At 43.1% G+C, this 20,770-nt stretch overlaps 1 protein-coding gene across 1 annotated transcript in view; it reads right to left on the minus strand.

Annotated features, from left to right (window-relative positions):
- LCP2 (lymphocyte cytosolic protein 2) overlaps nucleotides 1-9,401 on the minus strand; it is a 53,044-nt gene extending 43,643 nt beyond the window's left edge. The window contains exons 1-3 of the mRNA XM_061616813.1: nucleotides 9,101-9,401; nucleotides 2,024-2,086; nucleotides 1,662-1,708 (exon numbers count right to left, since the gene is read on the minus strand). Coding sequence (XP_061472797.1) covers nucleotides 1,662-1,708; nucleotides 2,024-2,086; nucleotides 9,101-9,178 — 188 coding nt within the window. The 5' untranslated portion in view covers nucleotides 9,179-9,401. The remainder of the gene's footprint in view (nucleotides 1-1,661; nucleotides 1,709-2,023; nucleotides 2,087-9,100) is intronic.
- Between the last annotated feature and the right edge of the window lie 11,369 nt (nucleotides 9,402-20,770).

Below are 20,770 nucleotides of genomic sequence, written 5' to 3' on the forward strand. Positions count from 1 at the left end.
AGAAATAAACAGGAATATAACCTAATCTCCTGGGGCAGGGAATTTCAACAGGAAAGCCCATTTGCATGTTGCCACCAGTCTTGCCTCAGAACGGCATGCACAAGAGGGGCTTAACAGCTGATTTTAAAGGATGGACATATGTAAAATAGGACACCTGACTCCTGATAGCAGTGCACGTGAGAGAAAAGACAGTGTGAATGTCAGGGTTGTGTTTTGAGCGAGTATGAGATATGTCTGCTGTATCAGAGGATCAAGACAGTGGAAGGGATTTGATGACAACACATTCTGTTCTGAAATCAAATGCCTCAGAATTCAGCAAATATGTGGTCAAACTACTTCTATTGCTCTTTAGTAAGTAGAGGTGCTTCCAGATTGTTGTTAATTGTGGGATGGGCGCTCCACATGCAGCATCCACATGACATTGCTGGCATCAAAATGCCTCTTATTTCCCATCCATTTAATTCAGAGTTACCCTTTCTGAGGAAAATCTGATTATTATTTTTTAAACTGTTGCCAATTACCCATTTGTGATATCGCAGCAACCTGTTTACAATTCTAAGCCACTGTCTGGAAACAATCTTTGTCTAGTCTTGTTAACACAGAAATGAGAGAGGGTAAGGATCATACCCACTGGCCATGCCCTGATATTAACATATCCAATACAGCTTGTGAACAGACTTTACAAATGTACAAACTATATGCATAGTCTGGGACCCTGCAAAAAGCACCACAGACAAACCTATGGTGATTGCTTATGCATGCCCTGAGGGTCAAGTCTGTTCACAATCTTTGATGAATGCACATAGGTTGGGAGAGAGCCAGTAGGCCTTTGCATACACCATGCCATATGAACAAGCTTCTGTCTTCAATCTTTTTGTGTGTGAAAGAGCAAGAAAGAGGGGATACATAACTTGTATGGATGTGTGCATGTGTGTGTTTGAGAGACACAGATAAAGTAGTGTGCATCTTTATAGAAAAATATTGAGGCCACTGTGCAGTATTTATTTATTTATTTATTTATTTATTTATTATTAGATTTATATCCCCCCTTCCTCCCAGTAAGAGCCTAGGTATTTCACAGGTATTCTACTCCCCTTTTACTTGAACTATAAAATAAGAAATAAAATAATACAATGGGTTGGATCCAGACTAACAATGCAATCCTAATCATGTCTATTCAGAAGTAAATTCCACTGAACTCAGTGGAGCTTACTCCCGGGTGAGTGGACTAACTCCACTTTGCAGACTTAGTTCCACTTAGGTCCCCCTGAAATCAATATGAAGTTAGTAATGATTTAAGTCTCATTGATCTCAATGGGAACTAACTGCAACTAAGTCTGCATCCATCCCAATTCCCTTTTTCCTGCCTGAAGCAGAGTCCAAATGGTGCCCCCCACATCAGGACCAACACTTTAAAAAATCTTGCCGCCCCACTCAGACACAAATTCCTGCCTTTATGTGTCATCTCTTCATGGTGCCACCTGAATCAGTTGTTTCACCCTCTTGCACAACAGGGCTGGCGGTAAGAAAATACATTTGGTGAAAGTAGAGAGACAAATAGCTTTTACCTGTCTTCTCCATCTGATCACCCTAGTTTGCTTCATATAACCCATTTTACATATCTTTTTTTAGAATTTGATTATATAATCTCTTTTACTTACGGCATGCTTAGCTTTGGAAACTTTTGAATATCATTTTCAGACATGATCTGAAACAGAAACACATGCAGCATGTTGTTATTATGCCTGTGCAACAGATTATGCTCATTGTAGTTATTCATTTGCTTATTATAAAGTAAAACTAAAAGTGCAGTAGTCGTGTAAAAGTGGTAATTAAAACTTGGCAAATGTGACATATACATTTCAGAGTGACCATAAACCCTCTCTCAACTTTTAGTCACTTTCCTTAACCATTTACTCAGATTTCTCCTCCCATGCAATGACACCATTTTTTAAATTTTATCTTTTTGAAAATCCAAAAGAATGGCCATCCTTTGAAAGCGCAAGTTCATAGAAAAACTTACCAGAAATCTTTGCCCAGTTATGTTGTATTTCCTTACAACTTTCTCACAGTCCTTGAAGTTTAACTGCAGATGAAAAGAGACACTTTTTGTTGATTCAGAGAAATATACTTGTTTTAATAAAGCCTGTATTTATATCCCCTAGATCTCTGAATAAACTATAACTGATTTATGACTTCATATTATGCATGTTTATTCAGAAATAAGTCTCATTAACTGGGAAACTTCTGGAATTACTTCCTCTAAAGCATGCCTAGGACTGCATCCTTAGACAACAATTTTGAAGGCTGTTTTACTATCTCTAAACTTATTTACTTCACCTGGACTTACATTAGAAGAACTTTGAAAGGAATGCTATGTAAGGGTACAATTTATCAGAGCGTTTAAGTTCTGACCCAGCCTGCTGGAACAAACATGTACCAAGTTTTGTTTAATTCGAATAGATTTAACATAATTAGAGGCAGGCATTAAGATAATGAGCTACAAAGATAAAAGAACATTAACAAGAGCACAACAAAAAAACCTCAGCTGTGTCTGTTATGTGACAGGTATAACTGAATAAAATTATGGAATGATATCTGTGACAAGGTGCGCCTGGCGCCAACACTGTTATCTCTTTGGCGCCAGGTCAAGACTTTCCTCCTCTCCCAGACATTTTAGCATATGTTTTTAAAAAATGTGTTTTTAAATTTGTATATTTGCTTTTAATGTTTTTAATTGTTGTAAACTGCCCAGAGAGCTTTGGCTATGGGGCGGTATACAAATGTAATATATAAATAAATAAAATGCAGATTGACATTTTTGTAGTTACACTGGTTTAAAAGTCTTCACAAATTACAGAGCAACTGAAATCCCCCCCCCAATCTAATCGTGCCTTCATTTGAACCTGCTTATCTCCTGGGCACATATTTTATTAACAGCTTCAGTTAATTTTGTATCATTTTAAGGGTTTGAATAAAACAATTCCCAACATATTTTGTATATGAAATGGTTGACTCCAGTTTGGAGTCCTCTTGTAGCATGAAGAAGAAACTTTTCTCTCCTTTGAGGATAGAATGCACAGCCATATAGTACTAATTGCTGCCCTGGGCTCCTACTGGAGGAAGGGCAGGATATAAATCTAATATAAATAAATAAATAAATACTGATTCATAAAAGAAACCTGACAAGTTACATTCTGTTTTGATTATTTGGCTGAAAGATACAACAGAGCAAAAATAGTGGCAACAGTGGTGCATGGGTGAGTGAGCGAGCAGGAGGGGTGGAGGCGGCTTGTGCCGGCTAGCCCTGGCCATCGGTGGGTGGGTGAGTGGGAGGCCTGTGGGAGGAGGGAGGGTTGGTGACCCATGGGGGAAGAGAGGGTGGAGGACAGATATCCTGTGAGGGGAAGCAGGAGGGAGAGGGGGGTGCACTGGTGACCCAAAGGGGGGAGGGGGAGGGAGCACTGGTGATTTGTGGGGGGGAGGGGGGAGCTGGTGATCCATGAGGGAAGGGAGGGGGAGTGCTGGTGACCCGTGGGGAGGAGGGAGAGGAATGCTGGTCACCTGTGGGGAGGAGGGGCAGGGGAGCATTGCTGACCCATGGGGTGGGGGAGGGAGGGAGACCACTGGTGACCTGTGAGAAGGAGCGCTGGTGACAACAGGTGGGGGAGGCAAGTGAAGTGAGCAGGGGCAAAGCCCCTACTATTGTGAATAACTTGCTGACCTGGGCTCCTGCTGGGAGGAAGGGTGGGATATAAATAAAATAATAAATAAATAAATAAAATATACTTTGTTTCCATTCTAGCCATGTTGTAAAGTCCAGCTGGGACTGTCAAGCTTGCACATCAAGAGGAGAAGCAGTGGGAGGCAAAGGCAAAGATGGACAAGGATGCAAGGCAGGGAGTGGGGCTCAGGGCTCTCCAGTGCATGGAAGCAATTCCGGGAGGGGAGTTCTTTCTGGCAATTCCCATGCAAGAACTAGAGCTCAGAGTAGGCCACAGAGCAAAACAGAAATGAGTCTCTGGAACCAGATTCATCCTTGACAGAGCTGGGGATGTTGCTCATTAACGGTTAAAACCTGGAATGGGAAACTGTTTATTGGGGAACAAACATCATGTGTTGCCCAACGGCATCGTTAGTGGAATATGTGAAAACCATCCCAGTCATGGGGTGGATTCTGCAAGGGAGCTTTGGGAAGGCTCCAGGGCTGGGTAACCGTAGTCTTGGGGGTGGGTATTGCTTAATTTTTATGTGGATATCGCACACTGTTAAGTGCCATGTAGAACCACAATTTTAATTCCATTTTCACTTGATTGCAGAACAGTACTGTCTGAGCAGTGCTAAAATCCCTAATGTGGAAATGAGGATCTAAGTTGAAACAAAGTGAATAAGGCTGTTCTATTTACCGGGGGAAAATAGACCTCAAGGCAAATGGGAGCCTGGGTGCAGCAGGAGACATGGACTGACAGGAGAGTCTGATCAAAACTAATGTATGGGGGAGGGGGATGCTGGCAAGAAACTAGCTAGCCAAACCCTGTCTGGATAGGCAGTCAGAATAAACAAAGAAATGCAGACTGTCCTTCTCAGCTGCAGAAAAATATAGCAACGGTGGAGAGGTCCAGGCAGAGAGAACTGGGCCGTGGGGTGAATAGAGCTGGAAGAGATATGGCAACCTCCCTATAGCTTTCTAAAAACAATAGCTAAGTCACAGGCTCTTCTTCCCCTGCAATTTGAGTACTGCCAAAAGGTGATACAAAACTGGGTATATTTAAAATGAGTTGAAAGTATTTGAAGGAAAACATACTTCATATTCAAAGAAAGCTACAGCACGCTTCTAGTTTGCTTATTTAAACGCAGTTATTTCATCCCATTCTCCCACTCAATGTGGAATACACAACTTATTTTATCTTTGCAATATACTGTGATGTAAGTTAGGCTGAGAGATATGTGATTTGCCCATGGACACTCCCAGAACTTCATAGAAACTGAGTGAAATTAGCAGAGATTGTAGCTATTTAGAAATACATACTGAGTTTTTAAATTCTCTAAACACAAGTTTTTTTGAGCGATAATTATATGAAAATAAATCTGTAGATTTATGAAATAAATATGTAGAAATTCAAATGCATTTTCTAGATTGTTGGGAATTATATCTTCTCAGCGAGGTTCCCCAGCATTTAATATTGCCAGGCTACAAACAATATACAGTTTTGCCCATCCTGTGGACGCTTCCTGTCTCTCTCACTTAATGTAAAATCAGGGTGATTCCATCTTTGAGAAATGTTGGACAGCCTTTATGCAGTTTTGTCTCTAGTACTGCCCCCCCCTGCCTGGTAGGTACTGCAGTGGATGGATTACTACCATCCCTGCCCCTGAAGTTACTCTTCCTATCTTTGGTAAGTGTTCGTATATTGTACCACAATGCCTGAAGATTCACTAGTGTTCCTGATTTTTTAATAACATTTTGTTAGCTCTAACCCTTTTCCAGAGAGATTACAAGTCCATATTTGATAGACAAGGCAGGGATGGGGTGAGAAGTTAGTGTCTGACAATGGCCTGGATCCAAAAGTATAGTTATATTCACTAATAGGGAAAAAACCTTGCAGTTTAAGAACGTAGCTATAGCCCACAGATATTTCTATCAAACTTTAAAAAGCAGGGAAATTGGGCAGCTATATTGAATGCACTAGGGGAGCAGGAGACCTGACCTCCTCTCTGAGATATTGGACTGCCCTACAAATTGGTCAAAATGCAAACACCATTTGGGTTGGTCTTTCATAGTCCAATCCACTTGCTGTGTAGCTTGCAAGAATTTGGTAACATGTGCCTCTGAGCATATGGTGAGTGGTGGCAACACCTGCCACCTCCAAAGATAGAGAATTATATTTTTGTATGTTTGTTGGTGTTCTTACTTTGCTTCTTTCCTGTGTTACTAATGTTTCTACAGAGAATCTAACCTAGAAAATTTTATTTCCCTCATATTCATCCTAGAAATCTGTGTCAAATTTATTTTTATTAATTTCAAAGCCTTTTTATTGCTCAGTGCCATATGATGGCAAAGACAACCTTTTGTGTTTCAAACTGGAGGTTATGTTCTATTTCTATTTTGGGTGCGTTAACAGTTGAATCTGAAACTGCAGTTTGATGTAAAATCAGACTGATTACAATATGTTGCTACTTCAGCAATGACACTTAGCTGTTGGAAAAAAGAGGGTGCATGTTTTGAGTCTGCTATGTTTAAACCACTTCATTTAAGGCAAGGTGGGCACAGTCAATTAAATACATAAAGCACACCTAGAATTTTGCTAGAATATATTTCGCCTCCCACTGTTTTATCTTGTGCAAATTGAGACACACCTGAGGTCCACTGGAGACTATTCTGCAGAAGTCAGTGCCATTATTCCACAATTATTTTTGGAGGTTTTTTAGTGTAAATTTTGCAGTGTTGCTGTACTTCACATACTCACAGAAATAGAAACAAAAGAAAATGATTTCCGATAGGAAACTTCACTAAAACAGCAAAGTAAATCAGACATATTTAAAGTGACCATCTGAACTATAGCAACTGTCTTAATAATGTTGCTTCCTCCCTGCTAAAACAAGATCAGCACAGCACATGTCTTCTTTCTATTATTTGGGCTGATTGCAGGTGTTGCCACCACTCACCATATGCTCAGAGGCACATGTTACCAAATTCCTGCAAGCTACAGAGGAAGAGGATTGGACTGTGAAAGACCAACCCAACTTGTGTTTGCATTTTGACCAATTTGTAGGGCAGTACGATATCTCAGAGAGGAGGTCAGGTCTCCTGCTCCCCTGGTGCATTCGCTATAGCTGCCCAATTTCCCTGCTTTTTAAAGTTTGATAGAAATATCTGTGGGCTATAGCTACATTCTTAAACCGCAAGGTTTTTTGCCTATTAGTGAATTTCCCTGCTTTTTAATCTGGGAGGTAAGAAATGAGATCCTGTCCAAGTTTGCTGAGAATGGATTGATCATTTGCATGCTTATTGAGTTCAGTGGGATTTACTCCCCTGCAATCATGCTTAGGATAGGGGAAACTGACCACAGGGGATGGGGAGAGGAGGGGGAAGGGGAAGGAGTGTATTGGAGGGGGGCAAAGGAAGGGGGAGGGCAGGTTTGATCATTTGCATGCTTATAGAGTTCAGTGGTATTTACTTTCATGCAATCATGCTTAAGATAGGTAAAACTGACCATGGGGAGGAGGAAGGGGAGGGGAGGAGGGGGAAGGAGGGTATTGGAAGGGGATGGGAATGGGGGAGGGAGGGGCAAAGGAAGGGAAGGTATAGGAGGGAGGAGAAGGGAGGGTGGGTTTGATCGTTTGCATTCTTTTTGAGTTCAATGGGATTTATTTCTGTGCAATCATGTCTGAAAATGGAAATGGACTGCCTTCAAGTCGATCCCGACTTATGGTGACCCTATGAATAGGGTTTTCATGGTAAACAGTATTCAGATATGGTTTTACCATTGCCTCCCTCTGGGGCTGAGAGGCAGTGACTGGCCCAAGATCACCCAGTCAGCTTCATGGCTGTGTGGGGATTCGAACCCTGGTCTCCCAGGTTGTAGTCCAACACTGACCTGGGGGAGGGGAAGGGGAGGAGATTGGGTGGGTGGTCACTGGGCAGAAGCAAAGCCCCTTTCCAAAAGGAAAACATTGTGAACAGTATCATTGTTTTTCAGTGTTTCCCCCACCTTTTTATTCTACAGCAAGCACATGTAGCCTCCCACCCAAATTTAAACCAAAGCTGTCCCTGGCCACATCCACACCAGGCCTTTATTTCACTTTGGACAGTCATGGCTTCTCTCAAAGAATCCTGGGAAGTGTAGTTAGTGAAGGGTGCTGAGAGTTGCTAGGAGACGCCATGTTCCCCTCAATCAGAGTGGCTGACTGTTAAACCAGTCTGGCCACTGAAGCACTCTTAGTGGAACAGGAGTCTCCTCTCAACACCCTTCACAAACTACACTTCCCAGGATTCTCTGAGGGAAGCCATGACTGTCTCTCATGAAATCAAAGTCTGGTGTGGGTGTGGCCCCCTGATTAGGCAAGCCAAGCAGCTGTGAGGCTTTTAGAACACTGATAGTTGGTTCTTACTGAGCATGCCCCATGTTGTTATAGGCTGCCAGCCAAAGTTTCTTAAATTAATTAAAAATCAGCCAGGCATTTTTTTTTAACTTTTTAACTGCAGAAGATGAAGGTCAGAGTATGGGGCAAGGTCAGTAATAGGACTACAGGTACTCTGTGAACATGGCTGATTTTTAATGAATTTCAACAGATTATGAGAACTCTCAGATAAAAAACTCCAAAACGGCTCTGGGTTTTTTTTCTCTCTTTTTAGACTTTGAACTCTTGATTCTCTGACTGTTTCATGTATCTCCATGAAAATTGAGAGTGTTGTTAAGCAAGCGTTTCTGAGTTCAGGACTATAAGATTTGTAAGGTTTTGTTTTGAAATGAGCTTATGGGAAGTATCAGAATGGCTTGGAGTGAACCACCAAGAGTGAACTTTTGGAGAGGCACAGGGGATTGTAAAGGGAAAAGAGGGGTAGGAAAGTCCCATTCCATGAATGGAACTTGTTTTGTATTTACAGAACGGAAGTTAGGATCTAAGCCTTCATTAGGGACCGAGCCTTTAGTGTGGGATACTGCCTACCAGTAGAAGTTTGGCAAGAACCATCCCTTCTTTCAAATATCTTTTGAAAACTCTATTGTTTAGACAGGCTTTTGCAAAATGCATTTTCTCTTTTTAATGAATCTCTCTATATGTTGATGTTTTTATGAATTTTTGTTGACTTTATTTTTATATGTTGTACACTGCCTAGATATTAATTTATGAAAGTGCAGATTATAAATGTGTAAATTAATGAAATAGATAAGCCAGTGATGGTGAAGGATGGGGATAGGTTGAAGCAGAAGGCTGTCCTTTCAGGCTAGTGAATTAGGAATACAGTTTCTAACAAGTTCATCTTATTTACATCATGTCTTTCAAAAATGGCTCCTCAAGGACTTGTATAAAGTTATACCTATAACACAAATACTTTCTGTACCATAAAGAAAAAACAGTTCAATTGAATGAAACTCACCCTCCTGAGGTAGTCTGCCAACTCATCTGGAGACCAGCGGGCCACTTCTGAGCGATAGGGAGTATTTCGTGAATCCATTTCTGTTTTCCTTGCTTAGCCAGTTACAAACCTGTTCATGCCTATCTTGCCAGTGATCCAGCTATAGCATATGTCCCACTCAGTGACCCAGACTGGTAAAATGAAGTAAGTTCACTGAATTAAATTCCCAGGGTTTTGGCTTTCTTCAGAACTGTGCTACAAATAAATTGATGAGAGCAACAGCTTCCGGTATGAACGAAACGGTCTCTCTTCTTTCTCAGAAAACCTGTCAGCCAGTTAGTCAACTTCACCACTTCCTTTTTCTGACTAAATATGTAAACAAGGAAATACAGAGCTCAATCCTACCATTGCAAAAGGAGGGTTGATAGCAAAGAGGAAGAAATGGTGTGACCCAGTAAAGTTTTTTTCCTGTCCAGTGTGAAGGGACACCACTGAGGTCTGGTCTACATATGAAAAAGAATGAGATGGTGAAGTTTTGAGGTGGTAAAAACCCCAAATTACAAGTGGGGATCATATTTTTGAATGCTCCACTAGTGGGGTAAAACACACTCCCAGCAAGCAGAAACTAGCATAGTAAGGAAAGGGCTAAGCCAAATCTTTTTCCTTGTTTTGCTCCTTGTCATTTTCTGCAGATAGTTTTTATGTGAAGGAACATTAAAAAATGTGAGATGCATCCCTGCAGTCTGAAATGATGCAGTACACACTACCAGATCAAGACTTGATAATCTCATTCGGCTGTGTGCGTAGACTAGCCTCAGTATGATCAGTATTATTACATTTGTATCAGGCTTCTTTGTCTATTAAACATGGCAATTTACAATACTATGCAGTAAAACAAACATGAGTATTTGCAATCCAGTTCTCCCAAATAAAAGCCAGATGAAACAGTAAATCATATATAATCCGCTCTGTAAGAGTTAGATCAAACTTCTTTCTGAAAACAGAGGTAATCTGTTTCCCTAAACCCCACACTGTCACACATTGTTTACATGAACAGGGAGTGCCACAGAACAGGGATCAGCACATAAAAGGCTTTAATCTCAGCCCCAGCAACAAGACCTCAAGGTGTCTTGTTGTTGGATAAGGAGGGCACATGCAGAACCAAATCTCTTTGCAGAACTTAATGGCTGTAGGCATTCATATCCAAAGGGTGGCCAGGTGGAGCCCTGGCCGAGGCCCTGCGGCCCACAGGAGCCCCTGTAGGGTCCCTTGTTATGGTGGGGGAGCAGTGCTCCCCATCCATGGCAGGATCCCTGCCGTGGATGGCAGGGAGGCAACTGCCCACCTGCTCACTCTCCCTCTGCCCACCTGCTCGCTCTCCCCCTGCCTGCCCTCCCTCCCTCCCTCCCTCCCCCCGCCCGCTTGCTCTTCCTCCCCCCTGCCCACTCGCTCACTCGCTCGCTCTCCTTCCGCCTCTGCCCGCTTGCTTGCCCTCTCCACTCGCCCTCTCCCCGCCTGCTCTCTCGCCCTCTCCTCCTGCTTGCTCGCTCACTCTCCACACTGCCCCCTGCTCACTCTCCCCTCCCACCTGCTCCCTCGCCCTCACCCGCCCCACCGCCTGCTTGCCTGCCTGCCGTCCTGCCCCCCCGCCTGGTAGGTGCTGGACTACAACCTGGGAGACCACGGTTCGAATCCCCACACAGCCATGAAACTCACTGGGTGACCTTGGGCCAGTCACTGCCTCTCAGCCTCAGAGGAAGGCAATGGTAAACCACCTCTGAATACCACTTACCATGAAAACCCTATTCATAGGTTCACCATAAGTCGGAATCGACTTGAAGGCAGTACAGTACAGTGTCATTACTTTAGTCTTCTTGCTGTTCAGCTGTAGTCCTGCTTGTGTGCTTTCCTCTTTAACTTTCATCAGCATTCGTTTCAAATCATTACTGGTTTCTGCTGGTAGTATGGTATCATCTGCATATCTTAAATTATTGGTATTTTCCCCTCCAATTTTCACACCTCCATCTTGGTCCAATCCTGCTTTCCGTACGATATGTTCTGCGTATAGATTAAACAAATAGGGTGATAAAATACACCCCTGTCTCACATCCTTTCCGATGGGGAACCAAACGGTTTCTCCATATTCTGTCCTTATAGTAGCCTCTTGTCCAGAGTATAGGTTGCACATCAGGACATTCAGATGCTGTGGTACCCCCATTTCTTTTAAAGCTTCCTCTAGTTTGTCCATGATCTATGCAATGAAAGGCTTTACTGTAATCTATAAAGCACAGGGTGATTTTCTTCTGAAATTCCTTGCTTCATTCCAACTTGGACGTCTGGCATTTCTCGTTCCATATACGGTAAGAGCCTTTGTTGTAGAATCTTGAGCATTACTTTACTTTCATGGGATATTAATTCCCTGGGATCCCCTTTCTTTGGAATTGGGATGTATATTGAATGCATCCAGTCTGTGGGTCATTGTTTTATTTTCCATATTTGTTGACAAACGTTTGTCAAAATGTGGACAGATTCAGTCTCAGTAACTTGTAGCAACTCTATTAGTATGCCATCTGTTCCTGGTGATTTGTTTCTTCCAAGTATTTTAAGAGCCGGTTTCACCTCACATTCTAAAATTTCTGGTTCTTCATCACATGGTTCCTCCATGAATGAATCTGTCATCCTTGCATCTCTTTTATATAGTTCTTCAATGTATTGCTTCCATCTTCCTTTTATTTTATCTTGGTCAGTCAGTGTGTTCCCCTGTTGATTATTCAACATTCCTACTCTTGGTTTAAATTTCCCTTTAATTTCTCCAATCTTTTGGAATAGGGCTCTTGTTCTACCTTTTTTGTTGTCCTCTTCTATTTCTATACAATAACTATTGTAATAGTTCTTTGTCCCTATGTACTAGTTGCTGTATTATTGCATTTAGGGTTCTTACCATGTTTCTATCTCCTTTTGCTTTTGCTTTCCTTCTTTCTTTAACCATTTTAAGAGTTTTGTCAGTCATCCATTGAGGTCTTTCTTTTTAACTAGAGCCATTGTCTTTTTGCATTCTTCCCTGATAATGTCTCTGACTTCAATCTATATAGTTCTTCTGGTTGTCTATCAATTAAGTTTAAAGCCTCAAATCTGTTCCTTATTTGATCTTTATAGTCTTGTGGGATGTAATTTAAATTGTATTTTGGCATTATGATTGCTTTGTTGTTCTTTAGCTTTACTCTGTTTTTCGATATGACCAGTTCATGATCTCTACTGCAGTCTGCTCCTGGTCTTGTTTTCGCAGAAAGTATGGAACTTCTCCATCTTCTACTACCAATTACAGTAGTGCCCCGCTTCTTGGCGTTCTGCTAATATGGCAGTAGCATGCCATCACGTGGGTAATAGTGCCATCTAGTGTCCAAAGGCAAGAATGTACCAAAGTCAAGACCTGGGGCATCCATGCCCCTCCGACTCCAGTTCATTCTTGCCATCGTCCGAGGCACTTATATCCACGTGTACTGTGAGAATTGAATCTTTAAGTTAAGTGTGTGTGAGAGAGTGTGTTTTTTGGGGGGTGTTGCTGTTGTGGTTTTTGTTTTCCAGATTTTTTCTCCCTCCTCTTTCTCTTCGGAGATAGTTGGGCTGGTTGGGGTGGTCGTTTTCAGTTGCCCCCCTTTGCTTCCTCCTGCCCTACCTGTTTCTCTTTTGTTTTTTGGGACAGTGGGGGCTGCTTGTGGCGCCTATCTTTTTACAGCAGTGGTGGTGGCTTCCCCCCCTTCAGGGCTGTTAGTGGCTTGTGCACCTTCTCTTTTGCAGTGGTGGCTCCCCTCCATTCAGGGCTTTTTCTTTGCCCGTGGGCTGAAGTGCCCGTCGGCAGCAGCAGCGAGTTTGAAACTCGCGGCAGCAGCTTCAACTTGCGTCCCACTTGTCCATGGCATTCCGCTTGCCTAGCTGGAGCAGTACTTTTTCCCTTCGGCTGCTACTGCGGCTGCTAGGATCTCACAGCGGCGGCTCCCTGCTGTTGCTCCTGTGGCACATTTGGTGCTCACGGTGGTGGCTTTTTCCCTCTCGTGCTTTCTCTGCCCCCCCCAGGAGGCTGTCTCCTCCACCATGATGGCCGCCATTGCACTCCTTTGAGCTATTTTCTCTCCACCTCTGTGACGGCCATCATTTTGCTTTTGAATTTTCCCACCTTTTTCACCGCCATTTTGACACTATGTTCCACTTTTTGGTGATTTTAGTTTATTTGTGGGCATCTGGAAACTAACCCGCCATATGAGTGGGGCCATACTGTATATAATCAGTTTGATTCCTATGTTGACCGTTTGCTGATGTCCATGTGTACAGTCGTCTTTTCTGTTGCTCAAAAAATGTGTTTGCAAGAAACAAATTATTGGCTTCACAAAATTCAATAAGTCTTTCTCCTGCTTCATTTTTATCTCCTAAGCCCCATTTCCCCACAATTCCTAGTTCTTCTCTGTTCCCTACTTTGGCATTCCAGTCCCCTATGATTATCAGCACATCTTGTTTTGGTGTGTGATCAATTTCTTCCTGTACTTCTGCATAAAATCTCTCCAATTCCTCTTCTTCTGTGTTTGACGTTGGAGCATAGACTTGGATGATGGTTATGTTAATAGGTTTCCCATTAAATCTCATTGATATCACTTGTTCAGACCTTACGTTATAACTCCAAATTGCTTTTGCTACATCACTTCTCACTATTAAAGCAACCCCATTTCTTCTTAATTTCTCATTTCCTGCATAAAATATTTTGTAGTTGCCTGATTGAAAATGTCCCATTCCCGTTCATTTTAATTCATTTATGTCAAGTATTGTAATGTTGATGCATTCCATTTCTTGCTTGGCAATTTCTAACTTTCCCTGGTTCATGCTTCTCACATTCCATGTTTCTATTGTGTACGTCATACAATTCCGGACTCTCCTTTCGCATCTGTGCGCATCAGCCTCTGGACTTCCTTTTGGCTTTGACCCAGTGGCATCATTAGTCACAGTGCTACTCGTACTTGTCCGTTGTTCTTCCCCAGTAGCTCATTGAGTGCCATCTGACCTGGGGGTCTCATCTTCCAACACTATCTCGTGTTGCATTTTGGATACTCAGTTCATAGGGTTTTCATAGTAAGAGGTATTCAGAGATGGTTTACCATTGCCTTCCTCTGAATTTGGATGCATCTTACTCTGGTGTCTCAGATTTGACGATTCCGCAATGGGTGCCCCTGCTAGGAATCTAGCCTCTTGGTCTAGTCTCCTGACAGCATTGCTCTCAGCTTCTTCAACACTCTCAACCCCCCTCACCACGTTAAGGTGTAGATCCTAGATGGGGCTACAGGAATTATAATTCCCTAATACTGTAGTCTTCAAGCAGAGAAATCCAACCTCAAGGTTGCGAGGAGCAGAGTGGCAGATCAGATGGTGAAGCAGTCCCTGGGCTACTACTGGGACGAAGGGCGGGGTATAAATAAAATAAATAAATAAATACGTACATAATTTTAAATACTTTGCTTTCCAGCTCCAGGCTAATGTAGCTGAGGGGCCTGAGAACTGGGCTGTCTGGGGAATCCTTGGGGCTTTGGCTAGCACTCCCTTCACAGTACCCCCTTTTGAGTCTTTCCCTGCTGTACCACTGGCACCCGCTTACTACCCACCTGATGTATCCTGTTTTTGTTTGAACATTTTTCCAAATGTCAAATTTTCCACTAGAAAAAATTTAGAGGGACAACAGCATCAGAAGAACATCAACAGATGTTGAGCCTTAGCTATCCCAGAAGGAATAGGGAAGGGGGAGGCATGAGTTTCAAGCGCCTCTGCTGCCAGAAGACGCAGAAGATTTGGAAGTTGTTGAGTCTGAGCAGGACCTTGAGGGAGGGGGTGAGTCCGAACTCCAGCCAGTTCCCACGAAAGGGGCGATCTCTGAGGAACAGAGTGCGCTGCCCCCAGCTCCTGTAGAGGACCTGTTAGGGGAAGTTCCAGAGACAGTGCCAACTCCTCCTTTGCCCAGCCATTCCCAGGATGCTACCAGCGTGGCGCAGCCTCCTGACATCAAGCCCGTTGCTCAGGAGCAGGTGTCTTCCAATGAGCCGTTGGAGACATGCCTGTGACACCCTTCCCTGGCTCTCCCTGTCAGATTCCTACCTGCTCGTGGTTACTGCCTGTCACTAGGCACCACCAGGGACTCCACCAGTCGGGACTGTCCTTTTTTATGGTTTCTCTCCCCGCTCTAGCAGAGATCTCAACAGATCCCCCTGCTAGGCAGCACCACCAGTCACGTCCTATAACCAGTATTCCCAGAGACTCTGCCTGAGTCTCTCTATCAGGTTACCTCTGTGACTGAGTGCTTAAGCTGTCACCAATCCCTTTGATCTTTATATATAAAGCATACAATCCTGGTTTGCTCTGAATACTTGTGGTGTTATATTCTTCCCTTCACCGCTGCCACCAATTGTTACAGTTTCCCTTCAGCCTTGGTAAGCACCTTGCCCTCTCTTCTGGTCTGTATAACCCCAGCCAAGGATCAGGCCTTCAGTAAACCAAATATAGTTTTTATTAATTAACAGAGATAACAAGATTACTTTATAAAGGCACATAAGCGTATGGTTTCATCTATTTCTGGTACTTGTCTTAGTATTAATCCGAACTCCACATTCTCCTCACATCCACCAACTCTCCACACAATCTCCTCTCAAAAACCCACCAAAACAACCCACTCACGTCCACCCAGATTTAACTGTCATCCTTCCATTTATACTCTCAGCCATTCTAAACACTCAGCCAATCATCCAGCATTCTACTGCCCATTTACTCCCCCCTCCTCTTTCATTCCACTTACCATGTATCTCCTATACAAACAGCACTTACCATATATACATTAATACAGGAACATCACATCCCCCCCCCTTAAAATAACGGCAGAGTATTATTCCTGTTCCAGGATTCATACGCCGCGTTAACAAATAAAACAAGTCTCTCTGGGGAAAATGTCTTTCTTTGTTCCTCCGTCTGGTTATGTCACTGCAGTCCCAGCCACCTGCCTTGACAGTCCATCGGCCAATACATTGTCCTTGCCTTTGATGAACTGGAAGTCCACTTGATAGTCTTGTAGGGCCCAGGACCACCTCTGCAGCACAGTATTATGGTTTTTCATAGTCTGTAACCATAACAAGGCCCGATGATCCGTTGTTACCGTGGATCTTTGTCCCCACACGTATGGGCGCAACTTATTCAGTCCCCACACGACCGCTAGGCACTCCTTTTGGACCGATGAATAGTTTTTCTCTCTCGGCATCAGCTTGCAACTCAGATACGTCACTGGATGTCTGGTGCCTTCTCTCTCCTGCAGCAAGACGACTCCCAGCGCGAGGTCTGACGCATCCGTAGCCACGATGAATGGTTGCTCATAGTCTGGTGCTATTAATATAGGTCCTTGGCACAAGGCTTGCTTCAGCAGATCAAAAGCCTTCTGACATTCATCCGTCCATACCACACGCTCAGAACACTTTTTCTTTGTCAATTCATGCAAGGGGGTTGCGATTTCCCCAAATTTTTTCACAAACTTCCTATAAAAACCAGCCACACCTAGAAATGCCCTAACTTGTTTTTTGGTTAAGGGGATAGGCCACACTTGTATTGCCTCCACCTTGCTCCATAAGGGGATGATTTTCCCACTCCCCACCTTATGTCCTAAATAGATTACTTCCTTTAGCCCAAACTGGCATTTCTTAGCTTTTATTGTGAGGCCTGCCTTTTTTAATGCCTCTAATACTGTGGTCAGGTGTTGGACATGCTCAGGCACCGACTTGCTAAAAATGGCCACGTCATCGATATAGGCCACTGCAAAATAGGACATGCCTCGCAACACAGTATTGATTAGCCTCTGAAACCAACTTGGTGAGTTCCTTAGTCCCATGGGTAAAGTCACAAACTCATATAACCCATCTGGTGTACTGAAGGCAGTTTTGGCTCTGGATTGCTCGTCTAGTTCCATTTGCCAAAATCCCTTACAGAGATCTATTGTAGAGATAATGGTTGCTGCCCCCAGTAACTCTAACATTGCGTCTATCCTAGGCATAGGATACGCATCTGGGACAGTAATTTTATTGATTAGCCGATAATCAATGCAAAATCTTGTCGTTCCATCTTTTTTCAGAACCAGGACAATACTTGAGGCCCAGGGACTGATAGATTCCCTGATCACTCCTAGTTCCAGCATATCTTCGACCTCCTTTTTGATCTCACTCAAAACATTCCCATTCACACGGTACGGAACAGATCTGATTGGGACATGATCTCCAGTATCAATGGAATGTTTGGCTATACTGGTTCGGCCAGGTTTATTGCTAAAGAGATCCCCATAGTTTTTCAAAACTCTCAGAATCTCTTCTCTTACTTCCTCCTGCACCTCCTCTGACCATTCCAATTGATCTACCCCTCCTTTGTCTTTGCTTTCCTGTACCAAATCTGGAAGTTCAGGCCCACTTCCCTCAGGAAATAAGGTAACTTGCAACACCTTTGCATCCCTGGTATGGTAAGGCTTTAACATATTTACATGAACCACTTTGCTTTTGTTTAATTGGTCTGTGGTGATTACATACGCCACTGTGTCAAGCCTTTCTCTGATGGTATATGGTCCTTCCCAGTTAGCCTGTAATTTGTCATGTTTCCTGGGTATGAATGCCATAACCATATCTCCCACATCATACACACGTTCCCTGGCTGTTCTGTCATACCAGTAACTTTGCTTCTCCTGTGCTTGACTCAAATTCTCTTCCACTACTTCCATCATTGATGTTAATTTATTGCGGAATTCCAATACAAAATCTACTACAGATGTTTTGTACTCTCCCAGGGTTCTCAGATGTTTTGTACTCTCCCATGAATTTTTTAACAGTTCCAAAGGTCCCCTCACTTTTCTAGTGAACATGAGTTCAAAGGGTGAGAAGCCTGTTGACTCTTAAGGGACTTCTCTGTACGCGAATAAGAAGCACCCCAAACGTTCATCCCAGTCTTGTGGGTGATCTTGAACATAGCTTCTTATCATGCCCTTCAGAACTCCATTAAATCTCTCGGTCAATCCGTTAGTGGCTGGATGGTAAGTGGTGGTCTTTAGATGTTTTAAACCACAACACTTCCACATACATTGCATCACGTCTCCCATGAATACACTGCCTTGATCCGTCAGCACTTCATGAGGGAAACCCAGCCTCATAAAGATTTTTAACAAAGCTTCTGCCACTACAGGGGCTTCTACGGATCTTAATGCTTCCGCGTCTGGGTACCTGGTGGCAAAATCCACCACCACCACTAGATATTTCTTGCCATGCCTTGTGGGTTTGGAAAAAGGGCCCACCAAATCTACTCCCACTCTATAAAAGGGTTGTCCAATTATAGGAAGGGGCTTTAAGGGTGCCTTAGTCTTTACTCCACTTTTCCCCACCTTTTGGCATATACCACAAGATAGACAATGTTGTTTTACATCTTTGGAGATATTTGGCCAATAATAGTGTGCAGCCAATCTCCTCTTGGTCTTTTTTATTCCCAGATGTCCTGCACATGGGACATCGTGGGCTACCTCTAGCAATCTGGTTCTGTATTTTCTAGGTACTATCAATTGCTTCACTGGTTCACATTCATCCTTTCTCTCAGCAGGCATCCACAGTCTATATAAAATCCCATTCTCACACACAACTTGATTCCTCAGTTTGTCAGTGAAAGGAATCTGTTGGGTCATGGCTTGCTCCTTTATTTGCCTCAAACTTGTATCTTTCTTCAGTTCTTCCCTGAACTGCTCTGTCTCTTCACTAGAGACCACTTGATACAATTTGTCTCTTTCAGCAGGCTTGCTAGGGGTTGCTATGGTGACCCTAGGCTTGAAAACAGATTCCACCCTGTTTTCTTCAGCCTGTGTTAACATGGCTTCTGTTTCTTTGCCAAGTTGCTGTCTGGTCACCACATATATTTTCCCTTGTGCCCCCATAACATCTCTTCCCAGTATCACTGGTTCTTGTTGTTGGGCATTAATACCTACTTTATATTTGCCCTCTCGGCTTCTCCACTCCATTTTCACTAGGGCCATAGGCAAGCTTTCTGGTCTACCCCTCACTCCTTGGATATTCACTGTTTCCTGAGGTAATATTTCCTCAGATTTTATTAAATCTGGCCTCAGTAACGTCTGAGTGGCACCAGTATCAAGCAATGCCCAATAATTTGCCCCTTGAACACACACTTCTTCTTTTAGACTCGAATCCAAGTCTTTTACTTCTGTCCAGTTTATCTGGCAGAACTGAACCTTTTTAGTTGTTAGATCTTTTGGTTCTGTTTTTACTGCCCTTGCCTGAGCAGGATTACTAATGGGGTTGGAAACCTCACATTGAAAACGTAGATGCCCCGGTCTACCACATTTATAGCATAATTTCTTCTCTGTTTTAGGGTACACAGATCCACTCTGGGGTGTCCTGTGCCCTTCAGATTTTACTGGAGGACTCACTCGCTGTGGTACCACATCCTTTCTGCCACCATTATATGGTCTGGGTTTAAACTCTCTTGATGTTTTCCCCACCCAGCCAGTTCTATTGGAGGCAAAGTGATCCGCCATCTCTGTGGCCTCCTGCACCAATGTAGGGGAACGGTCTTTGACAAGGAGCCTTATTTCTGGTGGTAACTGATGGAATAATTGATCCAGTATCATGAGGCTTTTCACCTCTTCCACTGACTGAGCTTTGGCACTACTCATCCACTTTCCAAATATATCCATCAACTTTGCTCCCAGTTCAACAAAAGACCTCCCTGCTTGGATCTGACAGTTTCGGAATAATTTTCTAAAGTAGTCAGGTCCCAGTCTGAATCTTTTGTATACTGCCTCTTTAAACTCAGCATAAGTGACGGGCTTGTCTGAGGGGAAATATTGGTATACCTCAGCCAATTCCCCTTTGATCAGGTTTGATAAATATTGCATATATTTATCCTTTGGTAGCCCCCACAATTGAGCTGCCTTTTCAAAAGTACTGAGGTAAATTTGTGGATCCTGTCCAAGCTCAAACACTGCAAAGTCTTTTGGTGTAACCTTTATCTTTGTTTCATTTCTGTCCTTTCTTGTTTCATCAGAATGAAACTTCTCTCTTTCAAATTTTAACTTTTCTATCTGTAATTCAGCATCCACTCTCATTCTGTCAAATTCCAACTCCCTCTGCTTTTCTTTCTCATCCGCCTCACTCCTCAATCTCTCAATTTCCAACTCCCGCTGCTTTTCCTTCTCTGCACCTTCCATCCTCAACTTCTCAGTTTCTAACTCTCGCTGTTTATCTTTTTCCTCAGCCTCCCTCCTCAATCTCTCAGTTTCCATCCTCAACTTCTCAGTTTCTACCTCTCGCTGTTTATCTTTTTCCTCAGCCTCCCATCTTAACTTCTCTCTCAAATACTCTATATAAGCGGGATTGCTTAAGTATCCTTCTGGGGTCTCTTCCCTGACAGGTTGTTTGTGCTGGACAGTTGTAAATCCTATTAGTGCCACCCTCAATTCATCTACCCCTTTACCCTCGTGAGGTAAATTGAATGTGATGCACTTCTCCACCAGCTCCTCTCTTTTCATCTTTATGTATTCAGCCATTTTGTTGGAGTTCACACACTCTTTGCCACACACTCTTTGCCAGTCACTCTCACAAGTAATCTTTTTTTGTTATTTCTGTTTGCCACACCACT

This window comes from Rhineura floridana, chromosome 3 (genome assembly GCF_030035675.1).
Source record: "Rhineura floridana isolate rRhiFlo1 chromosome 3, rRhiFlo1.hap2, whole genome shotgun sequence".
Lineage (NCBI taxonomy): Eukaryota > Metazoa > Chordata > Lepidosauria > Squamata > Rhineuridae > Rhineura > Rhineura floridana.